Below are 23260 nucleotides of genomic sequence, written 5' to 3' on the forward strand. Positions count from 1 at the left end.
TTATTATCGTGTAAATGTGTGTGACTGTGCATGTGAGAGAGCGAGACAGTATCATGGTATGGTATCCAGCCCCATGAATCGCAGTTTTCAGCAAGAAGTTAAGTGCGTATCGTGTGTGTGTGTGTGTGTGTGTGTGTGTGTGTGTGTGTGTGTGTGTGTGTGTGTGTGTGTGTGTGTGCGTGTGCGTGTGCGTGTGTGTGTGTGTGTGTGTGTGTGTGCGTGTGCGTGTGCGTGTGCGCGCGCGTGCGCGGGGGAGGTATATAATTCAAGACGCCCCGCCCTCCAGCCTTAAAATCCAATAGAATGACAGCGTTGTTTTTGATGGATAGCTGTCAACAAATGGTCGGACTGGAGAGGAAGGAAACTGACTGACACACTCGAGTGCGTTTGCTGACAAATGTTGAGTCAAAAAATAGTTTATATTTCCGCCGCGGAAGGTTAACGCTGCCAGTTCCGCTGTCTTCACATAACAGCGTAAAGATAAGCTATGGCCAATAAAGTTACGGACGCTAGCTAGCGTTAGCTTGCCGAGTGTCTTTCAGCCTGTGACAGTAAGTTCGCTAGCTCCAAGCTAGCTACCGCGTAGTGTAGACGCTTGTGGTAATAATATAACGCTATACAGTCAATGCCTGTGGTCCAGCAAACAAATACATCTGTTGAGTTGGTGTCAACGTAGAAGAGATACCCTTATTTCGGACGTGAAGAGATCTGCACTCGTCGAGATATCCTAACATGGATCCCTTTGACAGTAACAACACGGGTAAGGAAGGAAGATGCTAACGTTATAGGTACGGTAACGTTGGTTAACGTTAAAGCAAGCTAACAACAGCAGCAGGCTAGCTAACGTTAACTAACATTAGCTGCAAGCTCTTTGAGTGTGACATTCACTTGAGGACACAATAAACGGGTATGCTGATGCTCTATCATTCTTTTCGAGCTTGTTAATTAGAGCTTGCCTGTTTATCTGACACTCTACGTTATCTGATCATTTTCACATGTCGCTGTTACCAGTCAGTGTTGTCAGTCCTGCATGTGACTGCAATTTACTAACATTAGCACATGAACAGTCTCTCCTTCCCCTTGAGCACAAACCAGAATAGGTTGTTTATTAATCTTGTGAACTGAACAACCGTTTTCCTATATTTTGTCACCGTTGATAATGGAGTAACGTTTAGAGTGAGAATATATATATATATAGCTCCTTTATAACCTCAGGGGTTTAATATGAACAAACTCGACTGCTGCTCACACTCACACTGCCTTGAGCAACAAAAAACGCATTTTCTTTGTGTGTGTGTGTGTGTGTGTGTGTGTGTGTGTGTGTGTGTGTGTGTGTGTGTGTGTGTGTGTGTGTGTGTGACATCCTGATTTTCAGTCCCAATTCATAAATCATAAGTAATCATAACTTGATTACACAATGATAGTGGAAAAAAACGATACAGATAAGCCTACTTTCGCCACACTTCTTTCACAATGACCTACATCCACATTGTTACAGATTAGACTAGACATCTTAATTGAGGCTGTATTGTGCCCGTCTAATCAATAGACAGACCAATATAGCAATAGATCATATTGTCTTGTTTTTACCTGGCCAGAATGAGAAGGTTTGCCTGACAAACAGAACTGTGTGCCATGTGTTTATCTCTGTGACTCTCTTAGCTTGATACTTGTGTAGCGTAAACAGGAAGAGCATAGTCAGCCACTAACAACATCCTTCACTGCTATACTGTATGTACGTACATACAGAGGCTTGAACTCAGGTGTGAGAAAAGTACAGCAGCTATAGCTATTTGCACGTTTGCATGAAGAGTTTTCTGATTGTAGTCTAGATGGTTATTAACTGACACTTTTGCTACATCTCCCTCCCGACTCCCAATGTGGACTCGTCTTGCTCATACTGTATTGAATGATTCATATTGTGTCACAGCAACACCCCGGTTCATACCATATTCTGTTAGCACTTAGCAATAGGTTTGGGGTTCATTAAATCATCTGGACATTACATATTATCTACTACTTAGCTCTTAGCCTATTAATAGACATGCAAACCACAGCAGTGTGGACCAGACAGCCCATACATGCATAGATTGCAGGTCTATCAGAAATACGTACAGTACAGGAAGAAGCGTCACATGGCTGCTCTCTGATTTCTGGGCTATTTCCCTCTTGGGGAGTTTTGTTTGGTGTCATAATAACTCTGTTATAGGTGTCCGTGTTGCACTATTCAGCTCGCAGTCTCTCTGTGTCTTGCGCTCCATCTTCGAATCTGACTGAAACTGCTTTGTCTTTCCCTTGTAGGAAGAAGTATGAATGGAACGTTGCGTAGCATAGTGTTTTTACTATTGAATTAGGAAGTTGAACATTTCCTTGATTGATTGAAGAATGACTGAGGGGACATTTCTGCTGCCAGAAAATCACATGGATATAGAAGACAAGACATAGCCCTTGTCACACTTCTCAAGACACAGGTTATTATCCTGTGTAGACAATTCAGGCTTGTGTTGCCCAGCAAATTTGAAACATGCATGGAACAATACGCTCGATCAGTTTTCCTCACATAGACGAAGCACAAGCAGTGCTTCTTGTAGATTTTTTTATTTACTTATTTTTGTAGATGATCCATGAATGGCTCTTATTTTGATATTTTATCTTCTTATCATTTCTGTCTGAACAGGCTTTTGAATACTTGGAAGCCACTGTCTAACTAGGCTGCTGCACCCAGTGTATGTAGGTCAGAGAACCAGGAACTACTGCATAAGGTTCATGAACAGGAAACCGACTCAGTCACTGCTTTCTTAGATGCTGCTTTGTGCGGCCTGCACATCCAATGACAATGACAAGCCTTTGTGCTGCCCTGGTTGTTGCTGCCTGGCTTTTGCCACATTCTCAGTGGTGAATGCTGAAACTCCACAAAGTTATCACATAATATAATATGTGTGTGTATACCAGTTAATATAATAATTATTAGGACTCTGCTCTCTCATGTCTCTCTTTGTTCCTTTTATCTGTGTGTTGCAGTGCGAGCTAACCTGCCCAGGAACATGATTGAGAACAGCATGTTTGAAGAAGAGCCTGACGTTGTGGATCTGGCCAAAGACTCCACAGCATTTCCGGTATTCCCGCATCATCACATGCCATCATGCACGCCTTCATTTTCAGCACCTGATCTTCTGCCTAGCTCAATAAGTGTGGATATTAGTGATTAAGTAACAATGCACATTTGCAGGATTGGCCGTTTGACAATCGTGACATTCTGAGATGCGTGCTTCCATCTGTAAATCTGATAATGTGAAGAGATTGGGGTTTGGCGATAGTATAGATAATGATTGGTTGATAGGAGGGCGTATGCTATCATTCCACCCTAGTGGTTAACCAATGCTGCATATTGCACACTCTTAATTCTGCATATGCGCTTGCACTGGTCTGTGCATTTGTAGATCTGTCAACTGCAACCATCTGTGAACCTGTATTACCTGTCCTGTCAATAGTCAACATAGTGAAAATTATTTCAAATCAACAGGAGGCAGGAGCTCTGTTTTAGCACGATGGAGATGCTGTATCTTCAGTCTATTATGATATTTTTGTTGTATTGATAGCTAAATTATATCCTACCATTTCCGTTTTTGTCAGTTTACTTTGGCAATGTCAGGGAGAGGGGTTCTTGACAGTGTTTACTTTAGCAGGCCTGTTAAATAACTAGGAAGTACGCTCTACCCCCGGGGGTTTAAACGGGGGGGGGGGGGGGGTAGTTGGGGTCTGTTTGATGGTCAGTGCCAATAGCTCAATATAATGTAAGCTAATGGCGCTGACTGCAACACTAGATTTAGCTAACAATAGAGGGAATGCACAGACGTCACTTTCCCAACGGAACACGCCTCCTCAATCGGAACTGAGTGGCAAAACATTCAGCAGGTTCCTCCCTGTTTAGAGCAGCAGGTGTCATTTATCTAGGCCAGCGTTTCTCAACTGGTGGGTCGTGAGTGACCCAAAGGTGGGTCGCGGGGCCGTTTTCATTGGGTCGCGGACATTGGTCCAATTTTCTTTCTTTTTTTTTCTTTTTTTTCATATTTCATTTGAGTTAAATTCAGATTATTGAAACTGGATTAGCCTGACCAGTTTTACTTGTTTAACAAGCTGATGCATATGCTCTGCCTGTAATTCAAGAGAAGTCTGCCTTTTCATTTCATATTTAATTTTAGTTCAATTCAGATGATTGAAACTGGATTAGCATGGCCCCAGTTTAATTAAAAGTTATGACCAGTTTAACTAAAAAGCATATAGCCTGCCTGTGATTCAAGAAAAGTCTGCCTTTTTATTTCATATTACCGTAGTTAAATTTAGACTATTGAAACTGGATTAGCATGACCAGGTTAACTTGTTTTATTATTATTATTATTATTATTAACTTGTTTAAAAACATATGTAATTCAAGATAAGTCTGCCTTTTATTTCATATTTCATACAGTTCAAATAAGACTTTCTGAGCATGACCAGTTTGACTTGCCTGTAATTCAAGTCTGCCTTATTTCAATTGGTTTTTAGCCCTAGTTGCACTTCTGTTGCACTTTTTTGTTCATTTGAGGTTTATAACAGTGCATGAAGGCATTGTGTATTAAATTAATGCGCTATTTTTTGTGCAATAAATTTGAGTGGTTTAAAAAAAAATCTGAAATTTGGGTCGCGACTTCATGACAAGGAAAATAGTGGGTCCTGAGGCTACACCAGTTGAGAACCACTGATCTAGGCTGATTACTGCATTCAAGCTGAACGTTATTGCTGCCACTCAGTGGGCGTGACCCCACAGTGACTTCTGCCTCTGTGACGTCACATGCATATACCCTCTATACTTGAGGCTATATTTCAAACTGTTTCTCCATTGACTTTCTGTTGGCAGACACACCAAGACTCAAAGCAGCACAGATGTGCTGCTGTGTCAGGTGGGTTTCCATCCACCTGTTTTTAGGCGAATTTTCAATTTGCGCTTGAAAAACCTGAGTTGAAACACCAGAAAATTCGGGGGGGAACTCAAAATATCGCGCTTGGGGGAGGTGGAAAAGTTGGCGGATTGATAAAAGGAAAATGCGACTAATGCAGTGGAAACAGATTAAGCGGATCTTGCATGGTCCCTCTGTTACCTCTCGTTTAACCACTTTCATGTTGTCTTTCTTACTGCCAAAGGCATGTTATGAATAGGGAGGCTACTGTAGGATGCACTCCACATGTCGACATTACTAAATACCCTTGTTTATTTATTTATTTATCCTTTATTTGATAGGGACAATGCAAGTTTACATAGTAACCTTTCACTCATTTCAAACAAGTTCAAGATACGGATGTTTTGCATACAGAGTAAGTTTATGTAGCTGTTGCTATTTTCCAACTCCTGTCCCTAGTTAGGCTTTTAGTAAGAAGAAAGATGATCATGAGGAGTATCAAAATGATAGCATAGTACAACTACAAATGGCAACATAGTATCAAGATTACAACATACAATTATCACATTTGTAAGAGGAGAGAAAGAGAAAAAATAAAATAATAATAATGTATGGTTATAGGAACGCATTAGGCACGATGAAGGTTTAGACCGCCCGCGCGCTGTGGGTTTTAATGGAAGAAAGCATTACAGTTGACTCACTTGCATGAAGTGACTGCTCCGTGGATTGTTATGTATGGCAAATTGAAGAGTGGCGCCTGGTAATCCATTTCATTGGTGTAGGATTGTGGATAATAATCAAAAAACTTGTAATCAATGTTTTTCATACAGCTCAGTCGCTGCCAGCAAGACAATGGCACGTGTCAGGTTTTAACCAGCAGGCAGACGGCACAACTGGCTGCACAACAACTCCTAATACCCACATAATAGTAGTGGATGGAAACACGCATAATTTCACATTTTCTTTTGCTGATGTTCTGAAAATTCGGTTCAAATTTGGGATACACTTGGATGGAAACCCAACTATATGTAGGACAGGGGTGTCCAAACCTTTTTCAATGGGGGCCAGATTAGATCATGTGGAGAAAAAAAATACCAGGGGGTCAGCTGCTTCTCGTATCAGATGGGTTATAAAAATAAAAAATCACATGCAATACATTTTTTGATTGGTTGATTTTCTGTCTCTGACCACACATTTGCTGTCATGCTTCCAATGAAGCCCAGCCCATATGGGCTAACAGAACACTTTTACTGTTCATCATTTAAACAAACAATGATCAAACATAAAACCAACAAAAACACCCAAAATACATACAGTGACGTTGTACAGCATGAAAAGCACCACCTGAACGTACTTAAAGAGCTGTGCTTGCCTTCTATTCCAGGCCTTAGAAATAAAGTTAGCAGTCTTAAATACTTCAGTCTTAAACAACCACTCCAACTTCTGGCCATCATCTGCCCAGAAGAGCTCAGGTTTTTGCTTTTGCATTTCATCAAATAAGGAAATCCTCAAATCATCATACAGAGTACAATAAAACATGAAATGAAACTCATTTTCAACATCCTTTAGATCACAGACATTGCATAATCCTGTTCTCTTTTGGTATAGCTGTGAAGCGCCCTGCTTCAATACCAAGAGGCAGGATACCAATTCTCAGTTGAGCACATAAGAAAGGAAGTGACATAAGGCTGCTTCATCTGAACATATGATCTAAGCTTCGGCTTAGACCATATTATGTCGTTTGCCCATTCTTCTCTATAATTAACAGATCACTTTTGTTTCAACATATTAACGTTACAGCAAAGCATGTTGTGAAAGATATATGCCAGGTCTGGGTATGGGAAAGACTGCAGAGCGAACCTAGAGAATAACAGAATGTATATGCTCTCTGCAGACGTTTCCAGCTCTGGACCCAGACGAGGTGGTGTATGAGCCCCGCAGCTCCAGGTTGCTGGTGCGAGGCCTGGGAGAGAACGAGCTGGACGAGGAGGAGGAGGACTATGAATCATCAGCCCGTCTGCTGGGCATGTCCTTCATGAATCGTAGCTCCGCCCTCAGACCCAGCTCCTCCCCTTACACCAGACAAGCTCCACCCAGGTAATGCACTTAATAACATGTTAGTTGGGATGTTCTGCTGTATGAATAACCCAAATAAGGTTTTACAATAGTGTTCTTCTGTCTAAAGTGCCTCAAACACACATTACAATATCAGTGTTTCCCCTAGAAAAATGTTCAGGCTTGGAGGGATTTCGAAACGTACCCCAACCGCAACGGTGGGGGCCCTCGCTGGCGACGCTAAACTTTTAGCTAACCTGTTCGCATCTATGTTCGCAATGGCATCTCAAGTATCATCATACTATTATGGGATGCAATGCGAACAGTTGTATTATGGGATGTGCGTTTCCCAGGCAATGACACGTTGAGACGTTTTGGAACAGCGCCGCACGCTGGCACGATGCTCCTAAAAGCAAAATTCTTATTGTTTTGAATGATTTGGCATATTCTATTACTGTCAACACTGTCAACACCAGTATTGTATTGTAATAATACCTTGATGGTATATTATACCATCAAGGTTTGTTGAAATTTTGGGGAGAGCAGGGGAAAAAATATCTCTATATATTTTTTTCCCAATTTTTTGCCTGGCGGGCCCGCCAGGCCTGTAGAATGGTAGGGGAAACACTGGATTTGTTGGAGGTGCTTAAGTTGTTTGCAGGCTGTCTTTCAAACAATGAGTTCCAACTACAGCTCTGGCAGCTGTAGTTCTCCCTGTAGCTCTGCATGCCTTGGCATTTGCAGCTTGTTTCTTGGCTTTGTTGAGCTTGTCTTGTATACCCAGTGTTTCCCCTACAAGCCGGTAAAAATTAAGAGAAGACAATAGTCACATAAACTATTCATATTATTTTGTGGATATATAGACGGTTTTAACTTGACAACAAAAACATTCTAAATTGAACCCCCGCTCACTTCCTGTTGCAGTGTTTGCTATGGACATAAAAGAAAAAAAAACATTCAAGTGCAGGACTGACCATTCCGTGAAAACCGTCTATACAGCTGAGCAGCGAAAACAAAAGTAATGATGTCGAGTGAATATTTCTGCAGTTTGCCGAATGCTGAGAAAAAGGAAGTGCTGTGGGGTTGCGCTCTGGTGAAAACCGTCTATATACCGGTGCTAAAATTATACTTTTAAAACGGTACCAGTGCCTGCAAAATTGGTGAAAACCTTTCAACTCAGGAAATCCTGCACAATGACATACATTTTAAAGCTCTAAAAAATTTGAAAAACATGTGACCTATCGATCATTTTAAATCACAACTGTAATGTTCTGTTAAATTGCATTTCGATTTTTTGTTTTTTATTTTTTTTGCTTCACTTCGCAGCCTCTGTCCCCTACAGTATAGTCATCAGTCATCATCCTCAGTCATGAACTACATTACCCACACTCTTTAGCTTTTCACCTTCTCCATGGACAATTTGTTCAATGTAACTGATGTGAACATCTTGTTGGTCTTAGGTCATGCTCACGACCCTCAGCCCGTACCATGGTTGTATGTGTGTTATTCCTGGTGATAGTGGTCTCCATGACCATGGTACTGTACTTCTTACCTGGGTGCACCTTTACCAAGGTAAGATTTTTTTTTCCACTAGTTCTGTTCAGGTACCTTTTGTGGGCATGTGTAGATGTGAGGGATGGGATGATATATTTATCTCACAATATGATTCGATACACGATATAGGGTTCATGATTTCTTACGACCACGATGCAAGGTAATACATTTAAGTTCAATGACAACAAAATGTGACCTTGCAGAATTATCTTTATTTCTAAGCAATAGATCTTTCTAGCACTGTCATATTTATGTGCAAATATCATTTGGATTGGAGCGCTTGTGAAATTGTGATGGGCACATCGTCTAATTTGTTCTTACTACAGCAAAATAGAAGGGGGCTAATATTGCAATTTGTTTTTCTGCCCCACAACACGTTTTGTCAAATTCTTATATTGCGATTGAATTTCGATATATCATACCATCCCTAGTGGATACCTACACATGACTTATTATTTCTACACGTTAGTTAAACCCACATCTCTGTCACACTATCTGTCTTTTTATTTATCTCGCACACTCACTCCTATGCCCATCCCCTCCACTCACCCCAAACCTCCAACCCCTTGCAGTCGGGTTGTCCTATAGCCAACAACACCACTCCTTCTGAGCCTGTCAGCCCCGACTTTCCCTGGACAAAACTCCGGCTGCCTAACAGCGTACGACCTCTCCAGTACGAGCTCACCTTGCACCCTGACCTCGACACCATGACCTTCACCGGACGCACTGTCATCAGCATGTCTGTGTGGCACAACACCAAACGCATTGTCCTGCACAGTGCCGAGCTCAACATTACCAAAGCTACGTTCCAGGTGGGCCTGCAGATTGTTTCAGTGTGTTGTGCTCGCAGGAGCTGGTTTGGTTATGAAATATGATTATTAATAATTATTAATTATTAATATTCACAGTACAGTCCATAATGTGTCGATCACAACAAGTGTTTAAATGTAATGACAGAATTCTATACATTATTAACATGTGTTCATGTCATTTACATGTAAGGAACTGTATGCAACATTTTATTTTATTTTTTCAAAATGTTGTCTTTGATGAAAAAAGAAGCTCTTTATCAAGCTTACGCAAAAATAATCACTTCATTTAAACATTGGTGCTCTCATGCTATCTGCTACTGCTTTTCACCGTGACGGTCTCTCTTCCAGCTCGGTGATGGGAAGCCCAGTGATGTGGACGTACTGGAGTATAAACCCAGACAGCAGATAGCTATCAAGTTCGCTGAGGAGCTGAAGGAAGGACAGCACTGTGTTTTAACCCTGGATTACTCTGCCAGCCTCTCACACACCTACGATGGTTTCTACAACAGCTCATACACCGATACAAATGGAAACAAAAGGTACACATGACCAATAAACATACTACTTGACAACATCTAAAAGACACACACACACATTTTATGACAAGTCCACATGAACAGGACGTTGTGTCTCATGACCTCTGGCTCATCTCATGATGACCGGACGCTCGAAAAGGAGTCTCTCTCTCTCTCTCTCTATTTCTCTCTCTCTCTATTTCTCTCTCTCTCTCTATATATCTCTCTCTCTCTCACACACACTCACACTTTTTCTTTTCCCAAGAGAAAAAATACACACGCAGAACATGAGATCAGGAGGGGTCACAACATTATTGTACAGTAATGCTTAGACTTATACCATGTACAGTATTAGGCCTGCTAGTAGAGTAGAGCATTTGTCAAGTCTTTTTGTGTTGATTTGACAGATTGAGCTTATTAACTATTGTGCCTGACCGTACCCTCTGTTTTCCCTCTTATTTCCAGTGTTCTAGCTGCCACCCAGTTTGAGCCACTAGCAGCTAGGAAGGCCTTCCCATGCTTTGATGAGCCAGCCTTCAAAGCCTCCTTCCTGGTTCAAATCAGCAGAAAGCCAGACTATATTGCTCTTTCCAATATGCCATTGGTAACATTCATTTATTCCCAATCCATTTGAGTTTTTAATTACAATTGGTTGTAGTTGGAAATAAAGTTAATTTTCCAGCTACACTTAAAACTATTTCAGATTATATATGAATATACCAAAAATAGAAATCGCCAAATAAATTCCAGATATTAAATGGGTTTATTTAGCATGAAGGCTATTGTTTTTATAATACTTCTACTCATGTAGTTTGTAAGAATGTGACAGTGTATCAATATATGCCTTAGTGTCATAGCTAGCACAGGCTACAGAAGCAGATGTTAATAGATGTTGATAGGCTAGATGTGATGTTCATGACATGGTTACTAACATTAAAGGGCAGTTTATACAGCGATTTATGATGGTTGCGAGCTACCATGATCATATTCCATTGTTGATGTCGATTGGACAATAATAATTGATGCTCAGCGATCGTCGGGCGATCATAAATCGCTGTACTATAAACTGCTCTTAACACTGGCAGATGAGTTATCCCTTTCCTATGCTGTGTACCTCAGGCCAAGACCACAAACTATACCAAAGACCTGGTGTTGGATGAGTTTGAGAGGAGCAGTGTCAACATGAGCACTTATCTGGTGGCCTTCATCGTTGCCAAGTTCACATGTCTCCAAAGCAATGTCTCCAACACACTGGTAGGACCCCTTCAGTCACTTGTGCTCAGTTCACTTGTATGTATTGTATACACTTCCTCAGTGATGTGATCAGGAACACACACAAAATGCTGCAAATCTATAATCTCGTGTTTCTACTCCTGACCTGAAATCCACAAGGCACATCAACATACTCATCTCAGTGTTCCCTGTATTATGTATTAATGAATGCTGTGTTTTTGCTGGTAAATTGCTTAGATGTGTGTGTATGTGTATGTTTTAGGTGTCTGTGTACTCTGTGCCAGATAAGAAGGAGCACAGTCATTATGCCCTGGACACAGCCTCCAAACTGCTGAAGTTCTACAATACCTTCTTTGACATTGACTACCCCCTCAGAAAACTAGGTGGGCGTGAGCAAACACACATGCACACGCGCACACACACACACACACACACACACACACACACACACACACAGTTGCACTTTTCTCCCTTCCTGACCTCTACCTTCACTTCTACTCTCCTTCCGCTCTCCCTGTCAGACTTGGTTGCCATCCCAGACTTCCTGGCAGGAGCGATGGAGAACTGGGGTCTGATCACCTTTAGAGAGACCAGCCTGTTGGTGGGTAATGACTCCTCTCCTCTGGAGAAGCAGTTAGTCGCCTCTGTCGTAGCACACGAGCTCGCCCATCAGGTAGGTGTGTGTGTGTGCGTGGGGGGGCACGTAACAGAGTGAATGCGCTGTTGGTCCTGATGTATCTCTGATGTTCTGTTCCAGTGGTTTGGAAACCTGGTAACCATGAGCTGGTGGAATGACCTCTGGCTCAACGAAGGCTTCGCCACTTACATGCAGTACACGTCACTGCAGACAGAGTTCCCCCAGCTGGACATTGTAAGAGCACACATTACATTATGTCATTTACATACATTACATTACATCTGAACCAAAAGTTCTCTGCTTCACTATTATATGTGCCTGCTCTCTGCCCTTGTTCATGAGTCCAGTGTTTGTCTTGCAGGGTAACTTGTTCCTGGGCGTGCGGTTCAGAGCCTTGGCCAAAGATGCGTTAAACTCTTCCCATGCAGTGTCAGCGCAGGCTGATACGCCTGAACAGGTGGCCGAGATGTTTGACTCTGTTTCCTATGAGAAGGTACGATTTTATTTTATACAGACAGACGGGTAGATCCATATCTACTCTTACTTTGTTTAGCTATCAAAGCATTTCCCCCCTAACAGATGTCGTACTCCAGTAGCCATGTCTGTTTTGGGTCTCTGACCACTGTGTGTTTGAGTGAGTCCGTGTCTCTCTCTTCCAGGGTGCAGCTATTCTCCTGATGCTGAATGCCACCCTGCCAAGGGGACAGTTCAGAAAGGGCATCATAGGATACCTCAACAAGTTCAGCGGCTCAAACACTGTCACGGAAGAACTCTGGAACAGCCTCACACAGGTGTGTGTGTGTGTGTGTGTAATGCATGCATGTGCATACAGTAACTGCATGCAACACTTTGCTTTACTTTTTTTATTAAAAATCCCTTTCCCATTGGAAAATACAACATCAGCAATAAATCCTCACACTTTTAGCCTTTACACCTTCGCCTCTCTTCCTGTCCTCAGGCCGAGGTCCCTCCATATCAGCAGAACGTGTCGGAGATGATGCACACGTGGACGCTACAGAAAGGCTTCCCACTGGTCACTGTCAGCTGCAAGGGAGATCAGGTGACCCTCAAACAGGAGCACTTCCTGCTCACAGCTGACAACGCCACACAAGCCTCCAGGTGGGTAACGCTACCACACACACACACTCACACACACACACACACACACACTCACACACTCACACACACACACACATACTGCCACCCCCTAGCTAACTGTGTTGTGTGACTGTCCTTAGCTTGTGGCACATTCCTGTGACGTACGTGAATGACAGCTGTAGCTCGGAGCCTCAGTGCAGACAGGTGTTCACTCTGAAGAGCGAGTCAGGTAAAACACGAAGCTTTGAGCTGCTACATTACGGCTTCCTCTGCTAACCTTAAGTGTCAAAGGGCTTATATTTGTGTTTTGTGTGTGTGTGTGCACGTGCTGCATGTGTTTTCCAGCGACTCTGAAGCTGCCAGGCAGTGTGAAGTGGCTTAAGTTGAACTACAAAAGCACAGGCTTCTATATTGTCCACTACGGAGTGGAGGGGTGGACTGCTCTCACAGACGCCTTGACCAACAACGTCTCTGTTCTCACACATGAGGACCGCGCCTCGCTCATACACGACATCTTTGCTCTGTCCAGGTACGCAGAACCACTTTCAATGTTGTTGTTTTTTCAACCAGGTTCTTTAAGAGAAACAGAAAGGTTGTAGGATTGTAGGATTATTTTTTCTCCCCCCCCCCTCTCTCTCTCTCTGTTCCTCTCCTTCTTTTCTCTCTCCCCCTCTCTCCCCCCCTCTCTCTCTCTCTCTGTTCCTCTCCTTCTTTTCTCTCCCCCCCTCTCTCTCTCTGTTCCTCTCATTATTTTCTCTCTCCCCCTCTCTCTCTCTCTCTGTTCCTCTCCTTCGTTTCTCTCTCCCCCTCTCTCTCTCTGTTCCTCTCATTATTTTCTCTCCCCCCCCTCTCTCTCTCTCTCTGTTCCTCTCCTTCGTTTCTCTCTCCCCCTCTCTCTCTCTGTTCCTCTCATTCTTTTCTCTCCCCCCCCCTATCTCTCTCTCTGTTCCTCTCCTTCTTTTCTCTCTCCCCCTCTCTCTCTCTGTTCCTCTCCTTCTTTTCTCTCTCCCCCTCTCTCTCTCTGTTCCTCTCATTCTTTTCTCTCCCCCTCTCTCTCTGTTCCTCTCCTTCTTTTCTCTCTCCCCCTCTCTCTCTCTGTTCTTCTCCTTCTGTTCCCGCAGACTGGGCCGTGTGAACTTCCTTCAGGTCCTCAACCTGTTGAAGTACATGACCAAGGAAACTGAGACTGCTCCTCTGACAGAGGCCCTGCTGCAGCTCAATACTATCTACCGGCTGCTTGACAAGAGACAGGAGCAGGGACTGGTGGCCCGTATGAAGGTACACACACACACACACACACACACACACAATGCAATCTCGATAATAATAATACAACTACAGTACACTAATAACTCATTCAAAATTGCTTGTTTTTATCAGTGTGACTTTAGTCACCATCATCCACTCAACATATATGGTTGGGTTTTATTTAAGAAGTTGAGACCTTTGTCAGTTTTCATCTTTAATTGTTTCATAATAATTAAGCTGCAATTAGGCAACTCCTTAGGAATACTGCTTAAATACTAGGGCTGTGGCGATTCACTTATCTCCCGATTCGATACTATCACAATTCTTGGGGGCCGATTCGATTTATATTGCGATTCTTAAGTATTGCGATTCTACGATTATTGCGATTCGATATTACGATTTATTGCGATTTTTGTTTATTTTTTTCTTTTATTTTTTCAGTTTGTTTGCTTTTTTACACTAGATTAGAACATGGGAAAAGTTGAATCATACACTAGAGACTGTATATTATATATCATGAGTAGGGCTGGGCGATATAGTTAAAAACAGGGGCGGACTGGGATCATAATTCAGGCCGGCATTAGATACCAAGCAGGCCAGGCCGATATGGGCCGACGCGCGTGAAATTTGGGCCGTTTGAAGCCCAATTTGGGCCGTTTGAAGCCAGATTTGGGCCGTTTGAAGTCCAATTTTACAATGAGATGCACCCACTTTAACCCTGAAGTGTAATTATTACTTCAGACTAACTAATAAAGTAATAAAACCACTAGTAAACCAGTAGGCGGCGCCTGGCCTGCTGTTCAGTGAGTGGCCTGACTGCAAGCACAAAAAAAAAAAAAAATTGCGATTATCGATTCTGGAATAAAAGATCGATCCAAAATATCGTGACATTAAAAATCGCGATACTTAGGTGAATCGATTTTTTCCCCCACCCCTATTAAATACGTGTTTTAACTGTGTCCTATACTGAATAATGTTTATTTATTTGTTTGTTTTTAATCACAGAAGTATATCCTGGATCATTTTGGTGCTCTGATGGACAGCCAGACATGGGAAGAGGAGAAGACAGGAGGAGTGTCTAAACAGGAGCTGCGCTCGGCCCTGCTGGGGACAGCCTGTAGTCTGGGAGAGACTAATTGCACTAAGCAGGCCAAAGACAAGTTCAAGCAGTATATCCAATCCAATGGGAACATTACGTACGTAAGATGCAGAAAACCACACAACACACAAATCTTCTGCACAATTTTAGATGAAGGATTTTATAGTGACAGTGGTCACTATACAGTTGGTGAACTATACAGTCTATACTATACACTATACAGTCACAGTGGGTGACTTGTGGTCTACTTTTCCCAGAGATTGGAAAACACCATCTAAAACAGGGATGGGACTTGATGAAATGGCCATGTGGCACTTGAGTTCTAGGAAGAGAACAGAAATGTATTTCCGTTCTAATGTTAAGTATTTTGTGTGTGTGTGTGTGTGTGTGTGTGTGTGTGTGTGTGTGTGTGTGTGTGTGTGTGTGTGTGTGTGTGTGTGTGTGTGTGTGTGTGTGTGTGTGCGTGTGTGCGTGTGTGTGTGTGTGTGTGTAGGATCCCAGGTGACCTGCAGCGAGTGGTGTACACTGTGGGCGCTCAGACAGAGGAGGGTTGGTCAGATCTGCTGCGAATGTACGGACGCGTCACCTACGATGCCGAGAAGAGAAAGATGCTTCAGGCCCTAGCATCCACTCAGGACACACAGCGTATAGTATCGTGAGTGTCTATATGTGTGTGTGTGAGTCAGGCCCTAGCATCCACTCAGGACACACAGCGTATAGTATCGTGAGTGTCTATATGTGTGTGTGTGAGTCAGGCCCTAGCATCCACTCAGGACACACAGCGTATAGTATTGTGTGTGTCTATATATATGTGTGTGTGTGTGTGTGTGTGTGAGAGAGTCAGGCCCTAGCATCCACTCAGGACACACAGCGTATACTCACCTCCATACACCAGCAGCATCATTTTCCTTGAATCAAACATGTCTAAAAGCTGTTGGGCTGTACTAGCCAACATGTTTAAAAAGAAGAAAGAAAAAAAGAAGAAGAGAAGAACAATGTATGGATCTAGGCTGTAGAGAGACATCATGCTAGATGAGAAGGGGAACTTTGTGACCCCCGACAGTAAATGCTTATAATATGGAGAGCATTTTGCCAGTAAGTTACCAGTAATTATCTAGTTATAGTCTTGTAAGATAACCTGTATGTTAAAAATGTGTTTAAAAGCTAAAAATCTGCATCAGCGCCGCATTTAGCTGACATTCTGATCCAGAGTGACTTTGAAATAGGGCAATTTCAATTACTAAATTGCCAGCATTACAAGACGGGGAGCAAGAGTCTTTCCTTGTCCTCAGTTGAGGGTCTACGCTTGGGAGGTGTCGTCATTTTCTTGTTCTCATAATGCGGGTGTTGTGAGACTATAACAGTCATCAAGCGATTACCAGTAAGCATACGACATACTGTACAGCGTAGTGCAGCCAGTGAGTGTGCTGTTAGGGTTGTTGATGCACTAAGCACATCTGAACATGCTACCTCTCTGTCTGTGTAGCATCCTGAAGGGCGGTTTGAGCGGGGAGCTTGTCCAGCCCCAGGAGCTGCCGTTGGTCATCAGCACTGTGAGTGCCGGCTTTGCTGGCCACTTGTTTGCCTGGGATTTTGTCCAAGAGAACTGGGACCAACTCATAGAGAAGTAAGTGGCATTACCAAGGACAATCCATCTTTATTTCATTTAAACACATACGTATACAAAGGTGGGACAACAGTAGTTAATCAATGTATTTGTGATTTTGACTGTAGGTTTCCTGTGGGCTCCTTTGCCATCCAGAGCATCATCAAGTCGACCACCTCCCAATTCTCCACACAGGCACATCTTGATCAAGTATGTGGTTGATGTTTTTTGAGCTGTGACCAGCAGCCAGTATAAGTCACTCTTGACGATCGGTATGGTCTTTCGGCCCCAAAAATAAGAATAGACCCCACTGTTCATGTGCAGCTATCAGATAAGTGATACACCTGTAACCTTCTCAGCCAGCCTGCCACATGGTGCTTTACATCACTTAGTAGGGTATAGTGGGGCAGCTTAGCTCAAATAAAATCCATAACAATTGTGCATTTTGCGATAAAAGCATGTAATTTGGTACACTTATAGCCAAAGGCATTCCAAATAGAATTGGATATCGGGGCATCATGAATTTTGTGTGTGTGGTGCAGGTGCAGGCTTTCTTCAGCAGTCTGAAGGAGCGGGGCTCTCAGATGCGGAGTGTCCAGGAGGCGTTGGAGACCATCAGGCTGAACCAGCAGTGGATGGTCAGGAACCTCCCTACACTCCGAGACTGTATAAACTGTCTCTAATACAGACACTCAATCAGTCTCCGCCCCACCAACTGTTGGCCTGGCAACTGGGGCATGTTGTCAAGACAACAGCAGTGTTTGCACTATTGTAGGACTGTGTCTCTTAACTCTCTTTATCCAGTGCCGAGTACTGCTTCAAGCCAGAGGTTGTACTCTCCCTGGGTGGACAGGGATTGGTCCTGTGGATTGTAGTTGCTAGCTCAGGGTGGCTCTGATTGCATGTCTGACAGGGTGCTGTCAGATACCAACTAACACTCCTCACACTTTACGCTGTCAACCAAACCTCTCTTCTACGGCTCTCGCCTAAACCTCATGAACAGACAATCATGCTTTTAGAGAGCAGTGCTTTGCCCACACTCCTTCTGCTCACCTTGTGCACAGGCACTGATGAGCTGTGTTACAGCCACCTCAATGGAAAGAGCACGTTAGAAGAATGTCAACGTTACAATGTATGAATGTATTTCAGCTCAGCCACCGGATTTAGTGGCAACAGTTAGGGATCGTGCCCACGACAAGTTACTTGAGAGATGGCATTATAGCATTGAACAAACCATGATGCATCACTGTTATGCAGAATATGTATAGAATTCAAATCTGCTTGCCATACTGTTCTCAATGATTTCTCACTCATGAATCCTGAAGCATTTACCATGTGAGTAAGGGTTTGGCTGGTAGATTGGTTGGTTGATTGAAAAAGCCAACTTGTGTTGGTATCAAGTGAATGTACTGAAAAACCTACCCACTGTGTACAGTAGACACTGCACAGCAATGCAGGTTTAATTGACAACCAATGTGTCTTAGAGGAGACCAGGCAATGCACACCGGAGCCAAATGATTAATTTATTTATTTCACTCCTATTCATAAACCCAGTTTTGCGCTGATTTAGTAGTAAGTATTTCCGTTGCTTTTTCCTTTGCGTGCAATGCAATCATTGTACAGACTTGTACTAAAACTCAGTGTGTTTGTAAAATTGTAATTATGATGTAAATATGCTCATCCTACAAGCTTTTCCCCCCCACGCTATTTTGGATGTATTGTTTTAATGTATGCAGACTTTTCACATTTTGAGATTTGCGATTTGTTATGTATATAGTGTGTAAAGAGGAAATATATACTTGATGAGTCTTGGTCATATACTTTTTATTGTATTTGTTGGTTTAGACCAGAGCAGGCAGGTCATTTGCTGATGAATGTTTGTGTTTCAAGGGCTAGTGTATCTTGACGATATAAAGCATCGAGAAGAACATCTTGGGCGAGACTGATCTGTCCAGAAAGCTGTTGCCCATGAAACCAGCGACATAAAAATGCATTCGTTTTAAAGTTACTCCAATGTTACCCAGTCATGTTGCATCTGTTTTGAGCAACAGCGAGTAGCTGTGAATTGGGAGAGTGTGTGTATTTTCTTTTTTCAATTTAATGTTTTCCAAACTACTGTCCCAGGATCTTATTTTACACTCATCCTGAGCCTTTGGCTGCCTTCCTCATCACTTCATCACTGTGTTGATATCTTGCCGATAGCTATTACATAATATCATTGGACTTTTAAAACCTCTGTCTCTCATTTAGTCTACAAACTGTACAGGACTCGGATATCAGATTGATCTGAATGATACCAATAATTAGGCTGTCATTGCTGTTGATAGAGGTCATCAACAATATTGCCCTTGACTCAAGTTGACACTGAAAAACCCGTCGCATCTCTGGAGCCACAGTTTCACGTGACAAACTGGGTGTGTGTTAATGTCTAAGTGACATTTAAGCGCAGATCTTTAACATGTAATTTTACGTTTCCGACTTAATAATTTGTTACGTTCTTGCAGTCTCTATTAAACTGTTTGAAGTCCCTTATTAGAGGGCACAGGGAAACTGTGATTGTTAAGCAGTCTAACTACCAAAATGTCTAAAATTAAGCTAGATTTGTTGGGAAACTGATTTTGCATCATATTTAGCCAAAAGAATGACACGTTCACTTAGGAAGTGAATTGCAATAAGCTTTCAAGGACAACCGTTGCTAATGTCATTTTTACTGATCAGGTACAGAGTTCAGAAGGCAAAGAGTTTAACTTGCTGAATAGTTAGTGTTGCTGGTCTGATAAGACTATTTGAAGAACTATTTCTGCTGTAAACCCACTCAGATTGTGTTTGTTTTTGCATTTTGGGTGCAATGCTGCAGAAACTATTGAAATTGTGTTGCACCTCATGTCAAGAAAATGTAAATAAAAGTTTTCTGAAGTTGTTTCTTGTGTTTTGATGCGTTTGAACAAAGGGAACTATTTCACAGCCAACTAGACCAGTGGTTCTCAAAGTGCAAAAACGGTAATTTATTTTCACTATATCCAACCATAAGTAACACTTAATGACAGAATGTATGACTATTTTGGTCATGGGTTTCATACACTTTCTGTAATAAAACATCTAAAAGTGACTCTCCTCGTCCTGTCTTGCAGGAAGGATCCTGGTGTTTGGGGTCATTAGGCTGATTGGTGCACCTCCTGGTGCAGCGCTTCGGTAAAAACAGGTTTTCAATTTTGTGTAGATTGTTGATTTAAAATAAATAAATATAATTGTTTTTAATTCATGCAGCATCATCACAAGATCCCTTAAAGTAAAGGGGAATATGTTCTGTTCCCAGTGGATGTTTAGGGCTCACACTGTCACCTCTCACAAGCTGCTTCCCACTTGTACCACCAGAGGTCTGTCTAGCTCTTTTGACAAATTGCACAGCAGTTGTAATGTCTGTTCTTGAGGTTGGTGATTATGTCCATTAGGATATAATGATCATTTGGAGATAAAATGGACTTCATAAAAATGTTGACTTCAGTTACCTTTACCCTCCTAGATTGTTACATCTGGATGCTTTGGGTCCATTTTGCTTTCATCACTAAATTCTACAGGACAGGAGGCATAAAGTAGGGCACTAAGGCCCAGTGATTCCCAACCAGGGGTACGTGTACCCCTAGTAGGGAGTAGAGCCATCAAATCTGGCATAATTACACATTAACTAACTAAGACGAAGATATACCTTTTTTAAGATGCTGAAGAAAATTGCATAGTTCAACTAGGGGCAGACACTGGAGCCTGTAGCGCCACCTATAATTGGCCACATGTAAATGTAACATACTGTTGCTCTTATGATTTTGGATAGAAAGCTTCAAATTGACACATTGCCTTTTTTCCACATCAAAGTCTGTGGTTAGACACTTGTGGAGGTTACGTGCAAACACACGCACAAGCGTGTGCACGTGTCGTGTGTGACGTATAAAAAGTGAGAGTGAGAATACGCCACATGATGAATTGCCAACTAAGAATGTCAATAGTGCATGTGTAAAAAGAATATGTCTGCACGTTTTGTGTGTGTTTGTGTTTAACAGTGTGTAAATTCAAAGATAGATGAAAGAGAGGCTCCACTCTAACTATACAGCAAGAGACCAATATAGACCAGAATAGTGCCGCTGGAAGTACTTTTAGGTAGTGGGTGCTGCAAGGCTGTAGCCACCGATTCAACATTGGGGGGGACGGCTGAAAATTCAGTCACCTTTTCTCACTCACCTCCATGTCACCACTTGCTCCCACTGCTGTGTCGGAATCCTCATTCTCTCTCCCACCCTTTTTGGACTTTTAGCCATATTTAGAGGAATATTTAATTTTAAATTAACATTAGGATTATACTGTTGTGATGTCATTATTCAGTGTCTTCTCCTCTTCTCTGCAGCATTACTCAATTTACTGCTATTCCTCCCATATATCCAGGGCCGGATTAATAGTACCATGGGCCCCCGGGGCTATTCATTTTCTAAGCTATTCATTTAGCCTTTTAGTCATAAAGATTATATCTTCCAGACTGAACTGTTATAACAGAAGTGGAGTATTGGCCAGAATTACATGAACATTTGGACACTTATTCAGCGGGTATTTTGCATGTTGCGTTAAGGTGCACTGTAAAAAAAACAAAAAACATATCTTGCCACCAGGGGGTGCTGCAGCACCCACCGCACCCAGCTTCCCGCGCCCATGAATATGCGTGTGTGTTCTCGTGTGTGACTGTGTGCATGCGTTTGGGGATCTTGAATTGAGTGTTTGTGTGTAACGTGAGCGGACAGATCCAGTTACACCCTTTCATTGCATTGAGTCGAACCACCCAGGTGTAACCTTCCAATAGATGCAAAGTGTAAGATCAGTTTTGCTTTTTGGGTAGAGAAGTCCTGAAAGGTCAGAGAGTGCTAGTGATTGTAGTATGGTGGTCCACTTCCACCTGACCACAGCAGGAGGGTTGGAGTGATTGTAGTATGGTGGTCCACTTCCACCTGACCACAACAGGAGGGTTGGATGTTGCACTTGTCCTGGAGATTTCCTGGAACATGATCATCTGCAGAACAGGAACCTAATGTTTCCATCCAGAGCCATGAGAGGGAAATACAGCCTTCAATCCACTTAGAAAATGGATTTTGCATATTCAACCTATGAATGTGATCATGTTGCTTGTGCAATTTATTTAACTCTAGTGATCTATCAAGGTGTGTGTGTGTGTGTGTGTGTGTGTGTGTGTGTGTGTGTGTGTGTGTGTGTGTGCGCGCGTGCATGCGTGTGTGTGTGTGTGTGTGTGTGTGTGTGTGTGTGTATGTGTAGCTGTTTATCAAGGTGTGTGTGTGTGTGTGTGTGTGTGTGTGTGCGTGTGCGTGCGTGTGTGCGTGCGTGCGTGCGTGTGTGTGTGTGTGTGTGTGTATAGCTGTTTTCTGACTGGTTTGGAAGAGTGCCAGGGAGCTGGAAGCCATCATAGAGCCTGTATTATTATTTTCTTTCTTTCTTTCTTTCTTTCTTTCTTTCTTTCTTTCTTTCTTTCTTTCTTTCTTTCTTTCTTTCATCCACAAATGTACTGGTTTGCCCCGTCAAGCTACAATGTCAATGGAAAGCCTTCTATAGCACTGTATGTGTCTTGAGTATTCCCATATTTCCCCCACACAGTATTAGAGGTTTCACTCACTTTGCCCTCCATGGTGACAGGAGCTTTTGTGGTCATTTGTCATTATTGCATTCATTTTGCTTTGTTCAGATTCAGAGACGGCGATCCAGAGTCTGCTGGATCCTCATGTGCAGCAGGGATGGGCAGCCATGTGCCAACAGTGGGCAGCAGTCTGCGGGGTGATGGAATGAACACACCTTCAGCCAGACAGGAGCTTCATGTAATCAGTTCAATCCGTTTGGTTGGAATGAAAAGCTGCTGCAGTGCCTCCTGGCCCTCTGTGGCACATAATTGCCCGTGCCTGCAGTGCTAAAGCACTTTGGAGGACAGAGCCACAGGGCACTGCTTTTCAAACAGATAAAAGAGACCATCAGTCTCTGTGCACTGGATCAGAAAGGCTGCGTCAAAGAAGCATTTTTGCCTGGTATGTAAAAGGTTATTAGGCATGTTATTAGGCAGGTTGTTAGGCAAGGTTGTTAGGCATACCTTAGATGCAGTTATGTCATGGGAGAACAACGCACTAATGCTAATTTACCTAAAGCAGGCAGCACACCTTTTGATGAAGCTCAACAAATCTATAGTGGAAAAAGAAGCATCGGAAGTAATTGAACAATTTCACCCACTGTCATATCCACAAGCTCTGTTAAATGTCACAATGTTGGTCTATATTTGATTTCTGAATGCATTTCATTCATCCTTTTCCTAACAAATCATGGCAACAGTGTGTAGCACTGCATTTATACCTGGCTCTGTCCAGCTCGTCCAGCTCCATTCCTCATCACTCTGAACTGGCCTCAGGTGTCGTGTGACAGCTCAGAAGCT

General features: G+C 42.7%; 1 protein-coding gene across 1 annotated transcript; it reads left to right on the forward strand.

The window, feature by feature from the left end:
* The first annotated feature begins 363 nt into the window (after positions 1–363).
* lnpep (leucyl/cystinyl aminopeptidase) lies at positions 364–19682 on the forward strand. The gene is made up of 22 exons (XM_083645014.1): positions 364–760; positions 3022–3116; positions 6832–7034; positions 8453–8564; positions 9119–9358; positions 9707–9897; positions 10339–10477; positions 10993–11127; positions 11369–11489; positions 11628–11779; positions 11864–11977; positions 12105–12236; positions 12403–12534; positions 12702–12862; positions 12982–13070; positions 13187–13370; positions 13963–14119; positions 15095–15285; positions 15682–15843; positions 16675–16815; positions 16923–17004; positions 17337–19682. Exons 1-22 carry the CDS (start codon positions 733–735, stop codon positions 17475–17477), a joined length of 3102 nt encoding a protein of 1033 aa, XP_083501140.1. The 5' UTR covers positions 364–732; the 3' UTR covers positions 17478–19682.
* The last annotated feature ends 3578 nt before the right edge of the window (positions 19683–23260 follow it).

Source organism: Poromitra crassiceps (genome assembly GCF_964638095.1).
Source record: "Poromitra crassiceps genome assembly, chromosome: 10".
NCBI classification, from domain to species: Eukaryota; Metazoa; Chordata; class Actinopteri; order Beryciformes; family Melamphaidae; genus Poromitra; species Poromitra crassiceps.

Coding starts and splice junctions, on each gene's coding strand:
- lnpep (XM_083645014.1), top strand. CDS start 733: ATGGATCCCTTTGACAGTAACAACACGG. Junction 11,780..11,863: donor CACACGAGCTCGCCCATCAG/GTAGGTGTGTGT, acceptor GTTCTGTTCCAG/TGGTTTGGAAACCTGGTAAC. Junction 15,286..15,681: donor CAATCCAATGGGAACATTAC/GTACGTAAGATG, acceptor GTGTGTGTGTAG/GATCCCAGGTGACCTGCAGC.